At 41.9% G+C, this 19,349-nt stretch overlaps 1 protein-coding gene across 1 annotated transcript; it reads right to left on the reverse strand.

The window, feature by feature from the left end:
- Positions 1 to 11,778, reverse strand: wdr91 (WD repeat domain 91). The gene is made up of 16 exons (XM_036530162.1): positions 11,704 to 11,778; positions 10,910 to 11,047; positions 9,500 to 9,679; positions 8,759 to 8,966; positions 8,415 to 8,497; positions 8,184 to 8,290; positions 7,182 to 7,347; positions 6,438 to 6,593; positions 5,869 to 6,053; positions 5,145 to 5,295; positions 4,774 to 4,868; positions 4,294 to 4,453; positions 4,030 to 4,138; positions 3,748 to 3,860; positions 1,187 to 1,384; positions 1 to 848 (listed from the first exon to the last, which is right to left on the reverse strand). Exons 2-16 carry the CDS (start codon positions 11,030 to 11,032, stop codon positions 684 to 686), a joined length of 2,199 nt encoding a protein of 732 aa, XP_036386055.1. The 5' UTR covers positions 11,033 to 11,047; positions 11,704 to 11,778; the 3' UTR covers positions 1 to 683.
- Positions 11,779 to 19,349: the final 7,571 nt, after the last annotated feature.

Below are 19,349 nucleotides of genomic sequence, written 5' to 3' on the forward strand. Positions count from 1 at the left end.
TTTACATACAAGATTTGTAAAATCATACAATTTTGGGGTGGCATTCAGTATCACAGCAGAATGTCTAAACCCTGTACAAGCAAGGGTATTCGGAATGATCTCATTTATTAATTCTGGAATATACACAATTCACTGAACAACTGTGTTAAGGTCAATACTGCATCAAATATATTTTTATGCATTCTAAACTGTAATTTATTTTGTTCTGTTGTTACTGAATGGATGGCTAACATGTTTCAATTCTCAGTTTTTCATTAAAATCATACAGCCACACCATGTGTCTTCTGTCACGTACCGACGGCCAGAACCTCAGAGATCTGAATCTCTGAAGGAGAATCGAAGACTGAAGACCAGGATGAGAGATTTGTCTTACTGGGTCATTTCCTGTGTCCTAGCAACCGCCGCTACTTCAACAATAGGTTTACAAACTCCATTAGAAATAGTATTGGTAATTATATATAGTTGTAACCTCCCACCTGACCTACCCTATGAAGGAAAGTAAACAGGCAGCCAATGCAATACTGAAAATGTCTGGAGAGAACGCGGTCACCCTTAATAAAAATGAACTGCAGCCTAAGGAAGCACAGTCTGTAAGAATGTGGGCTCCGTGACCGCTGCTGGATCGATACTGTAAAGCCTCCGCCCCCCTCCCTTCATGTCCCTCTGTCACGAGCCGCGGCTTCTCAGGACTTCTGGGCCAGGAGCGTGCTCAGTTTGATCTTGCCGTCCATGGAGGCGGTCAGGCAGGTGCCGCAGTCCACAGCGGAGCACCAGTCCACGGTGACCACGGGCGCTTTGTGACCCCCCAGGGCCAGGATGCTCTCCAGACCGTTCTCGCCTTCGTTCAGCTGCAAACAAGACCAAGCGGGGGACTTTCAGCTTTCTCGCTCCATTTACACGCTACTCTGGGCGGGCTTTTTTCTACACTACAGTAAAACTACAGTGATACTCTACTGTATAGCCCAATAATTACTCATGTTCTAATCTTTAGCATTTTACTTTTTTTAATTTCAAGGTATTATTCACATACCAGACAATTCCATGCTTGCGTCTTTGGCTCTAGTCAGTTTAGCTGATATAAGACCACTTCACCCTCTGGTCCTCACATCTCACTATAAAAACCCTCTAAAGTAATGTAATGTCCCTGTTCACACAGACTAGAAGGGGACTCTACAGCCAGTCTTACCCTGTAGATGAGGCCCCCGTTGTTGGAGCAGGTGAGCACGTGCTGTCCTTCGGAGTCGAAGGCAAAGAGGCGCCCGCGGGGCACCTGAACCTGCTTGTACCCGCTGTACCCCGACAGCACGAAGGGTCCCGTGGCGTCCTGGGGCAGCGTGTACTCCGACTGCTTCACTCCGCACCGGTGGATGTTCCACTGGATAAACTGGACCACAAAGGGCACGACATCCACGTCACGTTATTACTGTCATCAGATCCAGTGTTATCCGGTGACTCAGTCCAGACATTCATCAATAAATACATACATCTGCGTATTAAATACAAGCTTAAATGCCTTCTCTCGATCAAGAAGTGAAAAAAATTAAAAAGTGATACTTCTACATCTATATTCTATACATATTCTTTTCATCAAGGGAGAAATATTGACCAAAATAGAGTAAATTACATTATTGGCATTTAGCAGACGCTCTTATCCAGAGTGACTTACATCAGTTACAGCTTTTTACAATGTTATCCATTTATACAGCTGGATATTTGCTGAGGCAATTGTGGGTTAAGTACCTTGCCCAAGTGTACAACAGCAGTGCCCCAGCAGGGAATCGAACCAGCAACCTTTTGGTCACGAGTCCTGCTCCTTAACCACTATGCTACACTGCCACCAAGTTACATTCCACAGGGCATGTGGGGTGGGGGGGGGTGAACAATGCAACAGTTAATGAACAGTTACAGATCTTCTGAATTTTATTTACAAACAACAGGGAACAAAACTTCAGGGAGCATCTAAGCATCCATCTTCGAATTTTCACACGGAGAGACTTACATTTTAATTTGGATTTTAATATTGTTGGCTGCTTAACGGATTTCTTAATCACCACATCTCAGCTTGTGATACTCAGTGGTCTTTTGTGAAGTGCGCTTATGTCATCCCCTAGTTCTATTTACGAGTGTTTCCTTCCGTTTATTGTAGACTGATGATCTTCAAAGCAGACATGAGGACAGGCAAACACACAATCAACTCTGCAGACAATTCAGGGAAGATTAGTTTCCTTTAAGAAGAAATTGGCCATGGGCAAGTAGAATACAAGCTTTGTACATTGTTGCAGAAATTAATTTCCACAGTTAAATGTACTTAAAAGGACATTTTTTGACTTAAAAGGGTTATTTACTTCAGACTGAACCCCGGTGTTTCCACCCAGACGGTCATAAAAAGGTCATTTTTACAGGTACAACTACTTACGACCATTATTGCTAGTATGGCCATTTGAACACTAAAAACAAAAACAAACAAAATAGCTTATTCCCCAATAAGCTGTGAAAGAACAGTAACACTAACAAGTCTTGCCCAGGTTCAGTTAGTCAGCCAAGGCCATCTTCAGTTACAGTAAATGCAGTGAAATCCTGGTCTCTGGGTAACATTTTAAACTCTCAAAAGTAAAAATGAACAGATTAAAACATTATTTTATTCCAAGTGCTATCAGTCTGTTACCATAGGTACCATAGTACCATAGGTAGGTAAAGTAGCTCTGACCATTTTTATGAGTTTTAATTATTACTGAATTTTTTTTAAATACCTCAGTTGCATATTCCACCTGTACATTTATCTATTGACAACTTCTGACTATTTTATTCTAGTCTTTTTTAGTTCTTCATCTACGTTTATTGATTTTTAATCTACGGACCCCTGTATTTTCCTATTGATGTTATCACTATGTCTTATGTGATGACCTATTTTTGAGTTGTGTTCATTTTTATTCAGAATTTTCTTTATAATTCTTGTAGCATACTGGGACAGTAAAGATCTAGTGATTCTGTAGCCTGTATTTATCAATGTATTTAACATTGTAACATTCTAACATTAATGGAATACCCAGAAGCACTAAAGCGATCCGCACCAACAAATTGGCCTGCAGATATTACCAACTAATATCTTTTAAATCATCAATATTGTCAGTCAAAGATGCACCCAGCATGGTTTCCTCAGCAGTGAATCTGTAAGCCCAGATTCATTTACACAGCACAGGTGATGGTACTGCTTTGTCAGAATGACTTCATGGACTTGAACAGAAACATGCTGGTCAAATTGCATGCTGCCAGTGTCAATCAGAAAGGAATTGCACAGTCATTTCTCTCTCACCCAGGTAATTCATAATGAAAAAAAAAAGATAAAGTCATAAGCGCCGGGGATTGGGGCCGGGGCGGGGTTTGGTAGGCTGTTAAAGTCAGTGAGTCAGACTGTGTACACTGCTACAGCTAAATTTGATTTTACCTTCCTCAAAAGCCGCTAAGAAAGGTCTAGCAGTGCCTAGAGGTTTACCAGCACATCAATTTTTATTAGGAAACCTTTCCATCAGCTTCCGGGGCTAAGAGAAGTTAATAATCATGTTTTTCCCCTCCGTGGCAATTTAAAGTTAGAACTCCGGGGCAAAGCTGTGTACATCCCTGATAAAGACTTCTCCTTTGCGGAATCTTGGGATCAAACAGTCAAAACAAAGGCAGGTATCCCCACGTCACCTGGCTAAAGGGCAAGAAGCCAGGCCCCGCGTGTCAGACCGAGCGGCACGCCCTTACCTTGCCGTCCTCCCCGATGCTGAAGACGGTGTTCTCGTCGTAGCTGAACTCCACGCTGTACACCTCCCCGTCGTGCGCCTTCCAGCTCATGGCGCTCTCGTAGCGCTGCATGTCTGCGGGGGGGGGAGGGGGAGAAGGAAGGGCTTCAAACCCGACCCCAGCGGGGATGTGGCGTTGCCTCCCTTTTTTTAAAATTTTGTTTTTTTTTTTTTTGAAGAGGCTGGCTTTTAAGCGCCGACCCCCTTTTTCCGGAAGCGGTTGAAAGGAACGACCGCCACTCACCGAAGAGCCGGATGACGCCATCGGCCGCCCCCGTGACCAGCAGGTTGCCGTTGTGGTTGAAGGCCGTGCAGTTTATGGCCACGGGCCCCGGTTCCAGGGAGAACTGGAGCTGGAGAAGGTTGGAGGTGCCGGGCAGGGGAGACCACGGCAGCAAACGGCAACATGTTAAACTCTTGATTAGTCATTGTGGAGAGTTCATCACCATAGTCTCTGCTTCAATCCTTCCCCGTGCTGCACCCGCCCGCCCCTGTCCTTCCCCGGTACCTGCTGTTTGACGGTCTTCGTGTCCCATAGGAGCAGCTGCCCCGACACGGGGACGGAGGCGCGGCTTCCGCCCTCCGTCAGGCTCCCCGTTCGGGCGCTGTGCGCCGCCGCCGAACACACGAAGGACGTCCCGCTGGGGCTGCAGGCCAGGGACAGGATCCTGTGCAGCGCGGGAGACACAATCACGCCGGCCCACGTCAACCCACCTGATGTTTCGCCAGCGCCCCCTAAGGGACATCCCACTGTGTCTCTGCTCAGTGCTTGTCGTTGGTCTCATCAAGCCATATGAACCAAGATGTGGCCGGAGAGCCAAAGGCACAAGTGCAGTGCACCGAACACGTACTCATGTGCTCGTGATTCCTGGATTCCTGACCGTGACTCTTAATTGAGAGAGACGGCTCAGGACTCCCGGTGAAGGAGCGGCAGGAGCCGGAATGGGCAGCCTGGAGAAAGCGAAGACCGCCGAACACGCACACTTACCGTGGGTGCGCGTCGTCTATTGACATCTCGTACAGGTTCTTCTTGGCCTCTGTGTCGTAGAGCCGCACTGTCCCCACACCGCTCCCCAACAGCAGCTGAGGAGAGCCCACAGAAGCAGTCATGTACAGCACTACACTGCCTGTGAAACCACACCTTTTTAAAACTTCCTCCACAATCAGGACACATCAATGCATCATTTGTCAAAATACGATCTATGAATTGGATCTCTGTGCTAAAAGGCAATAGGGTTTGATGCTCTTTGTGAAGGACTCATTGTTAACTAACTGCACTCACATTCTGTACTGTAGTTGGATTTGTTATGCGTGTATAGAGGCAGATGTGTAAGGGGCAAAGCCCCGCTGGCCGCGTACCAGTCTGTCGGGCTTGGTGGCCCACTCCAGAGACAGCAGCGGGGACTTGGACATGATGGTGGCCTTGGTCTGCATTATGGGGTTGAAGGACCACACCTTGATGACACCGTCCACATCGAGACTCGCCACTCTCCTCCCTGAGCAGTCCACCCTGGGCAAAGGGTAGAAGGAGGAGGAGGAGACAGTTCACAAAAGCACAAAGCAACAGATCTGTGGGGGTGGCATTGTTCAGTAAAGGAGCTGCTGAATTAGCTTAATCTGACGCTAAAATTCCTGCCTGGAACACAAGCCTCAAGATATAACACTCTCCAGGATGGGGGCCTTGTACCCAACTCTACATGTTACTTCACATTACATTACATTACTGTCATTTAGCAGATGCTCTTACCCAGAGCGAGTTAAATAAGTTACAGTTTTTACATGTTACCCATTTATACAGCTGGATATTTACTGAGGTAACTTTGAGATAAGTACCATGCCCAAGGGTACAGCAGCAGTGCCCCAGCGGGGAATCGAACCGGCAACCTTTCAGTTACAAGCCCTTCTCCTTACCACTATGCTACACTGCCGCCCTTTCATATATATTATTTATTTTAGCAGTGATGCCGCGCTGCAGTGAGACACAGCTGCAGGCGAACACGATGCTAGGGTCCCTCGCGTCATTTAGAGGCAACCCTCCCGATGCCCCCTCTTGCCGTCCGACGGTGTGCTTAACGGCTCCCACCTGCAGTGCATTATGGACGAGTGGTGCTCCCCGTATTCCTCCTGACTCAGCTTAATGAAGGGCTGCTCCACCAGCCCGCCTCCTTCCCCGCCCACTCGCGCCTGACCGGTCGGCGAATCCGCGGGCTCGTTCGTCGCCTCGGGGTGGGGCTCCGCGTCGGAGCTCTCGCCCCTCTTCTCGACATTCTGCACGACACATACGTTTCCATCGTGATGAATCCGATGAGGTCTGTGGCACGGCGATGCAGGTGGAAATGGCTATTATGTGGGGACTTCATTTCCTCACAAGTCAGTGGGACCAGCAAGCTGACCTGTGGTCACCAGACAATAGCTAACTTCACTGGGAAAGTGTTTACATGTAAGAGCAGGAGCCACACTCCCTACTACTGACTGAGCATTAATCAGTTTGTTTTCCATGTCCACCAGTCCCCTCTCAACCATTGATGAACAACTGCATATTGCTATTTCAGGGGGCATGCCTGGTGTGGAGGGATACAGGTGCTGGCCTCTGGCCTCCCTAGTCTCCCCTGTAAGTAGACCTATGCACACCCGCACCTTTCTTGGTCATACCTGGCTGGGAGGCTTGGACAGCAGCTCTTTCCGCTCCTTCTCGTGGTCCTGGTGTCTCCTCTGCCTGGGGTGACTGGCTGGTTGATCACTGGCTGACCCTACACTGGGCACAGCCTTGGAATCTCTGGAGGCTGGCAGATCCTTAGGCTTTGCAGACTGAAATGTGCATGTCACAGGGATTAGACGAAACAGATCTCAGTTACAGAGGACCGTCCTGACTGAAAATGTCACACGTTTAAATATTTTTCAAAGAACATATTACAGTGTGTATGTTTTCATTTCAAATGCAGTCTTCTGCATACAAATACGATATATTCAACAACATTGAAACAGCTGCTATTTTAGCTTTACATATTTTTTGTTTGAATCACAATTGCAAAATTCAGACATTCTACAACATATGCACTTGGTTAAATATAATGAAGACCAGTTGTATTAAGGTCATATTAAACTGTAAACTTACATTAAGGGCATTACATTGAGGATATTGTGAGTGGAATTAAAAGCATGTAAATGAGAAAGACGTAGTATAACACTGACATTCACAAATGTGTTAAGGGGACATGAACAGCTCAGTTGGTCATTCAGAGAAACATCTTCTGCTTGCACTTTCCACTTACAGCTAAGCGTGCTCCTATCATTTTTACTCTGGAGAATATCGGGGCTCATATTTCTAAGCTGAATGCCTCCCCCCCCCCAACACACACACACAGCCCTGTTTTCCAGAGGAGCATATGGACTCACTTGGTTAGCCGCAGTGTCCCTCCTTCCCATGGTGGCCTGTGTTGGCGAGGACCCAGCTCCCTGGGGCGTCTTGCCAGGTGCCCGCTTTCCTTGGGGGAGGAACGTGGAGAAGAAGTTCCGAGAGGGGGTGGCCGGGCTGACGCTCCGCTGGCTGGACACCAGGTCCCTGTTGGGGAATAACCGACATACCTCAGCCGTCCAGACACGGACATGGACACGGCATTTTGTTCTCACAATATTACATCTCTTCTCCCTCCATTACTGGCGGCATCCATGACCGTAAAATCTATAATTTTCTCTTGGAAAGAATGGCCCGTTTGAGTATGTGTGCTTGAAGAGTAAACATCCTCCTTCTGAGATATCAGATGAGAATGTGGGGAAAAAGTGCTCCTTATGAGAGTGGCGTGGTTTGCTGCCTGTTGCCTGCCAATAGCCCCTTATCTAAACGCGCTTTATTCAGGTTCGGTGTGAATGACTCAGCGGAGACTTTATTGCAAAGTGTAGTGGGAGTTAACTGTTCTTTTCTGAGAGGCAGCCCATACCGCCAGGCAGCTCAACTGTGTGCACGAGATAAGATTTGGAATGAGAGACTGTAGATCAAGTGCTTATCAGATGTGCAAGCTTGAGAATTGGCTCGACGGTTTTCACAAAATAAGGACTTAAAAGAAACTTTTTCCCAGTCGACACACTTCATGCAGTGTTGGGCATCTTCCAGCATTTAGTGTGGGAAGTACTGAAAGCTAGACTCCAGGCACAGGTTTCAGTGAACAAAGTAACAATTCAGGTGAATTGTTTATTTGGTTTTGACTGTCCTCATCCACAGGGAACACATTTCTTTGCACAACGCTAATTATACTCACAAGCGAAAGGTCCTTCACATGTCAGCCATCCGTCACATATTTAAATACAGAGATAAATATCTGTTTTCCCCAACTATTTCATACTAAACCACACCCCCCACCCCCTTGTTTGGCACATTCCGCTCCCATTGCCAGTCCTCACAGCTCAGTGTCTCCCAGCCGGTCCATGTTCTGCACATACGGGGGGAGTTTGTGATGCACCATCTCCTCGTCCTTCTTCAGCCGAGGCTCTGCCTGCAGAGCAAATAGCTGGGGGGGTGACAGAGTGGAGAGAGAGGGACATGAGCTTGTGCCTTTACATCCCTTGTGCAAACAGCCATTACGCAGCCTTCTATGCAAATGTCTCCATACACCACCACGCTCCATGCCTCACCAATTGCCGCAGTTGTTCATTATCCTCCTGCAGACCAAGGCTTCTCTGTACTTCCGAATCAAAACTCAGCAGCACCGGTAGGGGTGAACGCTGTCAAGGAATAAAAGCTTTTCCGCCCGTTTTTAACTTGCCATAGTTTCTTAACCATACATAATTCAACGGTACCTCAATTTCCTTTTAGAGCCAAAGTCATTTTCCTGCAGTCCTGAAATGACAATGTGTCGTCTGATATGTAGTTACAGAGCAGAAGAACCCATTCTGTTTTTAACAGCCCCCTACTCGCGCTAAACCGCTATGAGGGCAGCAAAGCACAGTTTGTGACTTGGTCTGAACCGAAAGGATATGCATGCACTGGAAAAGGACACTTAGGAAGTTGTGCAGAGAGACCAGGAAGGTGTCGGCCCACTGGCGGGTGAAGTAAGGGGAAAATACAGGGTTCTGGTCAGGGGAGGGGACAAAGGGCAGGATGAACCAATCACGCCATTCGACCTGGCCTTGAAGCTCGAGAGCCTGCTTCTGGAAAAACTCCTGGGTTTTGTCAATTCGGTTTGTCTGGAGAGACACAAAAAGAGGACAATCATGCCATAAAATGTACTAACATCATATACTCTTAAACATACACTTACACCGTAAGACTATAAACTATAGACTATAAAGACTATAAATAAGACTATAAACACATACTTACATCAGTTGTTACAGTCTCAGTTAAGCTTTTGTATTAAATACAAAATCATACATAATCAAACATTTGCTTCAAACATTAACATATCAGAGGGGCATAATTATTCAGTTATATATTAAACATCTTGGTTCATTTTCTTTCTAAGATACCTTTGTATGATGTTGTATTGTAGCTTGTATTTGTAGTTGTATTTTATTCACAATTTAGCTGTGCTTAGGTAATCAATCCATGCGCTTAGCTTGCCTTTTTCAGTGAGTTGGCCACTTTGTAAAACCATGCCTGACTACATGAGTAAAGTACACCTGATACAAGCAAGATTAGCGGACTGTACATTGAACTGGCCTTCACAACATATTGATTTGCAATGGGGCAGGGGAGTGGTAACATAACATGCCATTACCTGCACAGTGTATACAAGGTAGTATCGGTAAAGGCTGGTCCTTAGCTTGTTGATGGTGGGTCGATAGACATCTTCTAATCGACAGAAAAGTCGGCGGTCCAGGTATCCCCAGTAATCTTTCAGGGCAGACAGGTCGTAGCTCTGGATGAACTGCTGAAGCTGGTCAATTATTTTATCCACCTGCATCGGACAACCTCCATCATTAAACTGTCAAAAGGATAGCTGAGGGTGATGTCTGAGAGACGGTGCAGCAGGCAACAGCCAGCCAACAGGCAATTTCTGCATTACAGAGGCGTTACTGTTCAGACACTGACCCTTAGCAAGGATCTGGAGAACCTCAACAGGACTATACTTTATAATTCTGTGTGTACAATTAGACATTACTGCATATGTAAATTTCCACTCAAAGCACAAAAAACCTTCAATGCAACAGTCACCCTGCTGGTCACATAATGTCGGTAGTGTGACGTTGGTGAAGCATGACAAAAAGAACAGCATCTTTTATCCAACTGGATGCTCAACATAAAACTAAACACTCAACACATGTTTAACATTTCATGGGTGCTAACTGATACATGCTCAAATAGCCTGTTGAGGAAACTAAGTCATGTGGTGAAAATTGCACAATCGCTGCTACCAAAAGAAAACTTTGCTTCCATAGGAATACAATAGGAATAGGAAAGATCAGGCTTTATCTGGTCAAACACATACTGTCTAACAGTTACACAATTACACATATACGCATTTATATAGATGGCCTGCAACACTGCAGCTATACAGAATCGCATGCTTTAGAATGTTTTAGTTTAATGTCACATCCTAACTTTGAGAATCAATTATACTTTGTGAATAAATTATACTGTTACAGATGTGTCCATACTAATATGAACAAGGAAGGTTGTTTATGGAACAGTGTTGTGAATATCTGCCCCTTGAACAATTCTGGTACAGGTTAAGCATAATTAGTTCTTCAATTCCTTGCTGTAGGCCCCACTGAAGAGCTAATTCTTAATCAGTTGGGGTCGATTTTTGTTTGTATTACTATTTTGTTTAGAGGAATAATTCATTTAGGTAAAAATAAGTTCAGGAAATATCTCATATGTGCATTTCTTTTACAGCAAATATATTTCCAATAACCCATACCTGTAAGAGAGAACTCACAGAAGATATTTATCTGAAGTCAACTACAGATCAGTTCTCGTTTAACAGATCCATTAAACATGCTTAATTTATGCAATGGAAGGTCAGATGGAGTGAAAATCAGAATACACAGTGGATCCTCAGCACCAGGCTCGGGAACACTGCCTTGAACTGTGCATACCTGATGGCTACAAGATGCCTTTATGATTGCATCATATACAATGACTCATCTGAATTCGTTACAGAATACAATAAAGCGGCGGAACCTACTCGGAATCCTTTCTCCTTGTCGGCTTTGATTTCAGAGTCCAGGTGCTTGAGGGTGCTGGTGAAACCGCGGTATATCAGGTACTCCTTGACCAGATCATCCATCCGCTCCACGGCTGACCCCATTGCTTCTTCCTCCTCCTGCATGCCACAGCAACAGCAAGCGTGGCTGTCACTGGCTACCTACCCACCTAGCTACATTGGCTGTACTATGCACTAATACAACATCATTTCCAACATGAAACGACGTAGGTAGCTTTCACTAACTAGCTACGTTTATTGCTGTAACCTTGTATAGAAATGACGCAGTCATATTATCGATAAATATCCATTTTAAATCTATCCAGATAGGTAGAGCTAGCTGTAAGCAAAGAGTTACTAAAGAGCTACTATACCGATACCTTAATAAACCAAGCCTTTTTCCATAATGCTAATCAATATAAAACATGCAAGAGGATTATAGGTTAGCTAGCAAACTAACGATTTCGAACGCGGGTAGGATCGAAAGTCACATAACAAGACACATTATGTGAAATAACTTAAAGCGTGTTTTAGTCGCATTGTTTCAAAAATGGCTAATTACCAGCTAGTTCGGCCAAAATCTGGGCATCTCATATAGAAACAATACCTGGGTTAACTAGCTAGCTGTGTGAGCTAGCTAGCTAGAGCTAGCGGTCTGCAGAGATGCTGGCTCATTATTTTCATTTATTTATTTAAAGGGCGCACTGTTAGCTGTGCTGCAATAAAAAATAAAAAATAAATACTGCCACAACTTAACAAGATAATACTATACTTACCGTACGTTGTTAACTAATTCTTATGACATTTACTTCCTGTTTTCGTGTGACTTTGGCCTGTCATGTGACTGAAGCTGGTGCAGGTCATGTGACACGAGACGCTACTTCGTGGTCCACAAGAAGGAGCTCTCACACTGTGGCCAAACCTGATAAATCGCTTGCTTAAACGGCTACGGTCCTTCTCCCTCGAAATGTATTTTGATTTTTGAGGCTTTTGCTCAAGGGATGTTCATTCTGTTTTCTATAAGCAACAGATCATACTTAAGTGAGGGAATTAATTTAGAGGTATTAAATGACCCTTGTAATTGTAAGTGGTCCTTAGAGGTCTCCATGTTCTCGTTTACTCTACTGTGTGTCACATGGGTAGAATTTAGAACCTGTGTGTGTGTTTGTGTGAAGCCTTGAGAGTGACTTACCTGTAGCAGAAATTAATTGCAATTTGTGATAAACAAACCAAAACCACAACTTGAGGAGTTGGTGTCTGATGCTTTGAACTAACTGAAGTTTTGTTATGTGTTTTGTTCAAAAAAAAAAAAAGTGTGTAATGTGATAGCAAGCACATTCAGATTCAGCTGGCAACTACCCACTCAAAAGGCTCACCAAACTGCTCTTCTTAAACCAATAGATTTCTGGTCTGCATGCAACTTCAGGTGGACTAAACACATACATTTGATTTCATTTGCTAATGAATTCAAGTTCACTTGCATTTTCCTGGTCTGAGACAAATTAACCCTAAAGTGCAAAAAAGTTTGTTTGATAGTACTTCCAGTCCCAATCGATTGGAAATGAACAGGGTGGGAAAGCGCTCTTAATTTCATATATATTTTATATATTTCATATATTAATATGAACATTAGCTGTGGGTTTTCCATACAGAAAGTATAGTTTTCATGTGAAGGTTGTGTGCATGAACAAAGGATATGGGAAATCATTTAGACATTTTTGAGCATTGGCTGTACAGCAGTTGACTGCACTAGAAATTATTTATATAATGTAATAGTGGCTGAAATTTAATAACAATTGATAGCATTAATTGTAGCTTTTGGACTTACACTTCAACTTTAATTAAACAAAGTGAGTCTTCCATCTTTAAAAATATTATTCAGGGAGTCTATTTCTTCAACACAACCTTCTAGAAATAATGTAGCACCCTCTGACTAAGCAGTTTAAATACCCAAAAGGTACTTTTAATGCCTAAAAGAACCTTGATTTCAGACATTTTGTACTCACCTCCTTTCTTTTTCCTCTCTATATTTCTTCTTCATATTTGGATGTCACATTTTAGCACTTATCATCTTAAATATCAGACTGAACATGACTGATATGTTGGTCATATTTGGCTGAAATATAAAATAACCCATAATGCAGAAGAGCATAAAATAACTAAATATGCACAGGTAGCTCACATTGCTCCACATAGCAGCAGCTATCTCCTGAACAAAGAAGACTGTGGGCACCACATTGTACCCTTGAGCTAAGTACTTAACCTGAAATCCTTAGGTAAATATTCAGATGCATGAATATAACATTTGTAAAAATGTTAACTGTGGACATCCCTCTGAATAAGGGTGTCTGCTAAGAAAATGATTCACAATGAGTGACTTCCGAGATTGTTTCCAACTGAATGCTTCTCTTGTGGCCCAACCTGATCTTATTTGTTAAGACATTGAATAAATTTCACAAGCAAAGGTATATTAATGTTAGAGAATTTAAGGCTCACTAAGGTATTTTTGAAATACATTTTGTTATAAAAGTTATACTCACTATTAATAATGTCATTAAAGGTTATTGAAAAGTTATTTCAACATTGCTACTGTCGAATAAAGCTCTATTTGCACTTAACTTTAATATGAAAATTTCTAAGTGAACACTGGGAAAAGGAATGAATTAAATAGAAAGAGAAGAGTGGAAATGATATTAGCTAGCCAAACATTAAAATTTCTACTTATAAAACACACACTTATTTAGATAAGCACCAATTATTCATGCAAACAAAACACTGCTTTCTAATATATAGTCTAGATACTACCGAAAAAAATTGTGTTATGGCTATGATGTAGTAATACCTTCCAACAGATGTAACTTCTATATTTATCCAGGTACTGATTTCAAAACTGATTTCCTTCAAAACTGTCTAAGGATAGTGACAATGCTTGAGCAATTGGTATTCATTCCATTTGTACCAGGTGATTGGAACTCAAAGCTTAACAATGTTTTGGTTAGGGATAACATAGAAATGTAAATGTAAAAAATGTAAAATGTAGAAATGGCACTAAAATTGTAATAATGTTGTATTGTGCCTTTTGACCTCATATACTACGAATCTATGAATAATCCCAGAGTGAGCTGTCTAATGGTCAACAGGGGATCCAGTTTAAGCAATGGTTGAACGTATTAAACAAAAGATTGAACCTTACAATAATGATGCTTATAGGAAACCATAATAGATACCAATACCAAAGATACCAAAGGTTCCAATGTCAGCATGTGGTATGAGTTTATTGTTTTAAAAAGTCCCTGTGATTTTGAACTTCTCTGACTTTACTAATGATTCAAAGCCTTACTTTAAAATCTCGTCATGCTCATTTTTTTGTTTCCACCAACAGGAACTGAATAAGTAACAACAAACAAGAAAATACAGTTTTGTAACAATCCATAACAATTGCCTTCTGTTACCTGACTAGTGGTGCATTGTGAAAAGGTTCATAACACAACGAGCTGATTGGGACGTTCAAAAGTCCTCCAAAGGTCTCAAAAGAGCTATCAGGAGAAAAGTGAAGTCAAGATTCCTTGTGGATCAATAAAAGAATAGCCTTTTGAGTGCATCGCTCAAAATTTAAACCAACTGATGCTCTACAACCTAGTAAGAAAAATCTGACTGCTAAATGTTTAATGAAAACCCAAAACCAGAGAGCAATAACAACAACCAGAGAGCCCCTTCATCAACCAGGCCTTTTTTGTTGCCCTAACTGTGCATGCTTAAGGAGGAAATGAGGATATTGGCTTTCCAGCTCTGTCAGTGCAATTTGTTCACCCAAGGCTGATCCATACCCCAAGGCCAGAGCCAGGCCACTGATGAGACTAATGTTTTTCAGTGACTTCATAAATGTTTTACTGCTAATATAAATGCTGGAGAATGTTCCTCTTTTAGCCCAGCTTGAGGGCTTTCAAGGTGTGTAGTGCCAATGGCATTTTTTCTACTAAATGATAATTGCAAGTATGGATGGCAATACATAATTACTGATAATCCATTGAAGGAAATATTCTATTTTGAGAAAGTGACACGCTCAAAAACTAGCACGCATAAATGCATTTTGGATAATCTAATGGCACTGGTGGCAATTCAACATGATCCCACTCAATACAGAGACTACAATTGATACAAATATGGCCTTGACACATTGAATTTGTTATCACTAGGTTTGAGTGTATATGCAGTCCCTTAATACATGGTACAGGATAGAGTCAGAGATAGGTTTGTACTTCTTTTGACCATCAAAATATTGAGATTGTTCAAGAATTACAGACATTTTGGCATTATACCAGCATGAATATGTTCAATATCATCAATATTCATTCACCTTGGAAGTTAGCTGCAGGTCCCTATGGTCATAAAATCTATAAAATAGGATGATTAAGACATTAGCAATGCATTGCTGGACTGATTACACAAGCAGAATGTTTTCAGCCATTAGTTGCTTTTAACAATAAACAGCAAATTACTATTTTTGCAACACTGGAATTTTATCAAGCTTGACAGCTGCCTGGTAGTCTGTTGAAGAAAATGATCCCAGTATTTTCAATATTTAACCGAAAGATATAAAATGGATCAAAAACTGCAGGAGCAAATGTGTGCTCTGCAGAATTTCACACAGCAGTCACAAGTTGATTACCTAAGGGCAATTACTATGCAACAAAACAGAACCAGTCCTGAAAGTGGGTGAAAGCATCAGGCCACATTGCTGTTGTTATTTAATTTGGAGCCTAACCATCCAGCGTGTAAAGATGAATGGAAGTAAATTTTCAGATTATGGTAGACAAAGACTTTGCCCAGGTCAAGGCTATTACAGAAAAATATATTTGGGCAGCATATGAATCAGCACTTTGCTGATTTCTGAGGACTTTGCAGGACCTCTTGTTCAGGTTGACCTCCTGGACAGTATTTAAAAAAAATATAAACCTAGAAAGTTTCCATCCTCTGTATTGTACTGTCGATACACCACACTGAAGGTTATAAAATAACCATAAAATTCAGTGCAGATGAATTTCAAATGGACCATGCTACGGTCCTGTCCAGTAAACTGTTTAACTAAGACTGAGGTGGTGTCCTCACGTCAGACATGCCTCATGGCTTTGCACTGACAGAGTCTTGTTTTTCAGTTATGCATGTATTTCTTCCCCCACAATACCTTCCCACAGGGACACAGCAGTAAATACACTGCACAAGTTGAATTACAGGTTGGAAAAGGATTGTTTAGGGAAGACCATTATATTTTCCACACCATAGTATTTAAGACACAAATACATGAGACATATTTTGTCACAAAAACGGGTTTCCACCTACAATGCAACAATCACAATGCTATTTAGCGGGTACAAAATGCTGCTAATACAATGCTACAAGGTGGACAAAGGTAATTCAGAAACTGAGAGCCACCAAAGTGTTGAGAGTGTTTCATCATAATATTTCGGTTCTTTTTTTTTTTGGTTTCACTTTTGAAATGAATTTGCCTTTTCACTTATGCCTCACTCTACACCAAATTTCATTGTGCAGGCTGGGGACTGGGGGTGTATATTTATGATAAAAAGGAGCAGTCACCAGCAGATGAATGCTGTTAAATAATGCATGTTGTAGCTCTATCTAATCCAGGCTAGCAATATATTATTGACTTTTTCCACAACACAAGGCAACAGACAGCTCCACTATGATAGTGTTTATTTGGAAGCAGGTGGCACTCAGCTGAGAGCGAATGGTTTCAGTAATACATCAAAATGGCAACTTAAAATAATACTGTTGACCTCACAATTGGTAAAACATGCATAACTACTTTGCAGGAAGGCAACCCGGACTCATACACATGTTTCTCATACACCTGCCGAAAAGCATGGTTTGAGCTGATCTTTTTAAAGTGCCAACAGGTTGAGTTAAAAGCATAACGGCAAAGAACTTAACATGAACAAAATAAGACATAGATATGACTGAATGACTCAGACCTCCTCATGGACCCTGTCAGGGTTCACATCACTCAGAGTTTCAATTCAAATCACTCAATCACTTCATCTGCTCTCACAGAGAGAAGACTCTCAAGAGAGAGTTCATCACAAAGTAAAACTTGCAGCACAAAAGGGTTTAAGGCTCAGGGCCTTACATTACAGTTACTAACAGTATTTTGCCTTGCTCTTTTTGAAACCACACACACACACACACACACAAACACACACACACACTAGCACAGGTATACAGGCATACGTAAATATGAACATACACACAAAGGTACACTTGATTAATTTCTGAACTTATTTCCAGAGGCTTGTATCACTTTCTCTGGGCCATTATCTTTAAAGTGGTGTCTGTATTTTTCACTGAGTTGGCAGATGATTGAATGAAATATTTTTCGTTAAGAGTAGTTTTCTTGTCGCTGTTTATTTTCTAAACGGGAAAATTATGAATTACAAACATATTTCTCATGAATTATAAATAGAAGAATGGCATTAAAAGGCATTATTGCTGATAACTAATATAACAGCTCTAAACCAATTGTGTGTATTTTTAAATATGCTTGAGTGTAAACATATGGAAATGCATATTTGCAGTTAAAAGCTGCCTAACTGTCCATTCCCTACAGTTCTAAATGAATGAACAGACTCATTGACCCAGTAATGTCCCCTCCATGTGAAACAGCTTGTGTTGTATTCTGTGTAATGTCTAAACTGGTAAAAGGCCTATGTAATTAAAGAGTGCATTCTGTAATGCAAGGGTTTATCTCTATAAAAAATGTCCAGTGTCTTGAAGACCACAGCTTATCAGAGAGTGTGAGATTCAATCTGTTGCAAAGATTAATTCAGTCTGAGTGTCCTGGGAAATATAGTTTTGTAAGCATCCCCATCTGATTGTTCATATGAAATAGAATGATGCAAAAGTATCTTCATCATCTGTGACAGAGCACATCTTTCTTGACAAACATTATCATAACTCATGAACTTGTGTATTTGATCTTGTGAATATTTTGAGTTAATTGGGATATCATTGCACTTGGCAGGTACTGATGCAGCATGCTATGTGGGAAAGCATTTTAATTGGCCACTGCAATCTGTCTGGTCTATAATTAAACATAGCTTGAACCTTGTTTGACATGCTCCACTCTAAAAAATCCCCATTACCAAGAAGGAAAAAAAAATAAAGTGTAAAAGTGATGGCTATAACCTTTATTAACTTTACTATAGCAAAAACAGATAACCATTATAGTTGTCATGGAAACTTCACCTGTTTCTAAATCTCGCTCCTCTGTCAAACCTTCAGAAACTTTAAAGATGTACACACACATTTTCAATCATACTTATTTGTTCACATAAATGCATGGCCTCTCTTTTCATCTTTCTCACAGCAACACACACACATGCGCACAAATGCATTGTAGGATATACACCAATGTCCTTTTAGAATCAATGATATAATAAAAAGGGGAAAAAACAACAGTCAAGCATTATTAACTGTCTGATCCAAGGACAATTTCCTTGTCCTCCACCCTGAGGGAGATGCAATCATGCTGAAACTAACTATGCAATGATAAACAAGCAAGGGCGAGAAGTTTCCATTTTAAACGTTTCCATGGAAACACAATAAGATCAGGAAACTTTGATGCTGGAAGCAGTGATTGCAGTTGCTGTTAGCCATGACACTGTGCTATGAGGGGTAGTGACTGACTTTGACAGTGTATTATCCTCAATAACTGCACAGAATAATTGAGTGTATTTCTGCCTTGACACTAGACCATGTTGCACAGGTTACTGAACACCTGTCCACTGCAACTTGTGTCCAGGGAGAAGAAAGAATATCCATGGCAACAGGTAACCAGACTGTTCTTTCGAAAACTGGTTGAACAACATGGCCTTTGACCCAATGTAACGCTGATATAATTCAAGTCAAGCAGATATACATCTTTATAGTCCGCAAAATTTGCATTGCATTAATTGTTGACAACAAAATTGAGGCTTTTCCGTGACGCCTGCTTTTCATTTGTAAATAAACATTTGTTTCACAAAGTATCGATCAGTGTATACACACATTCTGTTAATCGAGCAACACTGAGGTTTAGCTGGATAACCAATTCTCTTGACGAGAAAAAACGTCGTGTTTCTACAGTTAAAGCTACCACACTAAAAACAGATTTCTAAATTTAATGGGTGACAAGATTGTTCTCATACTTTCCCCCCTTTTTTTACGACAGTCACACTCGAAACCAATTGTGCGTTATGTGTGAATATTCAGTGTAGTCAGGTAGCCGTGGAATCTAGGAGTGCGCAACCTGTTGCGTCGTGAAAACCGCAGCTACATAATGTGGAAATGCGGTAAACGGCGCTAGGACCCTGGCTGCTCAGCGCAGCGACCAAGTGTTGTGCGCTGAAGTGATAGCGAGCTACACAAG

The sequence above is a fragment of the Megalops cyprinoides genome, chromosome 5 (assembly GCF_013368585.1).
Source record: "Megalops cyprinoides isolate fMegCyp1 chromosome 5, fMegCyp1.pri, whole genome shotgun sequence".
In the NCBI taxonomy this organism is placed as follows: Eukaryota; Metazoa; Chordata; class Actinopteri; order Elopiformes; family Megalopidae; genus Megalops; species Megalops cyprinoides.

Bases quoted from the DNA above. Each gene is read 5' to 3' on its own strand.
- wdr91 (XM_036530162.1), bottom strand. From the start codon at position 11,032: ATGGGGTCAGCCGTGGAGCGGATGGATGATCTGGTCAAGGAGTACCTG. The intron at 4,869-5,144 runs GTACGCGGCCAG...GGCTCTCCTCAG, and splicing joins CCACCAAGCCCGACAGACTG to CTGCTGTTGGGGAGCGGTGT. The intron at 849-1,186 runs GTAAGACTGGCT...TCTTGTTTGCAG, and splicing joins ACGGGGGCCTCATCTACAGG to CTGAACGAAGGCGAGAACGG.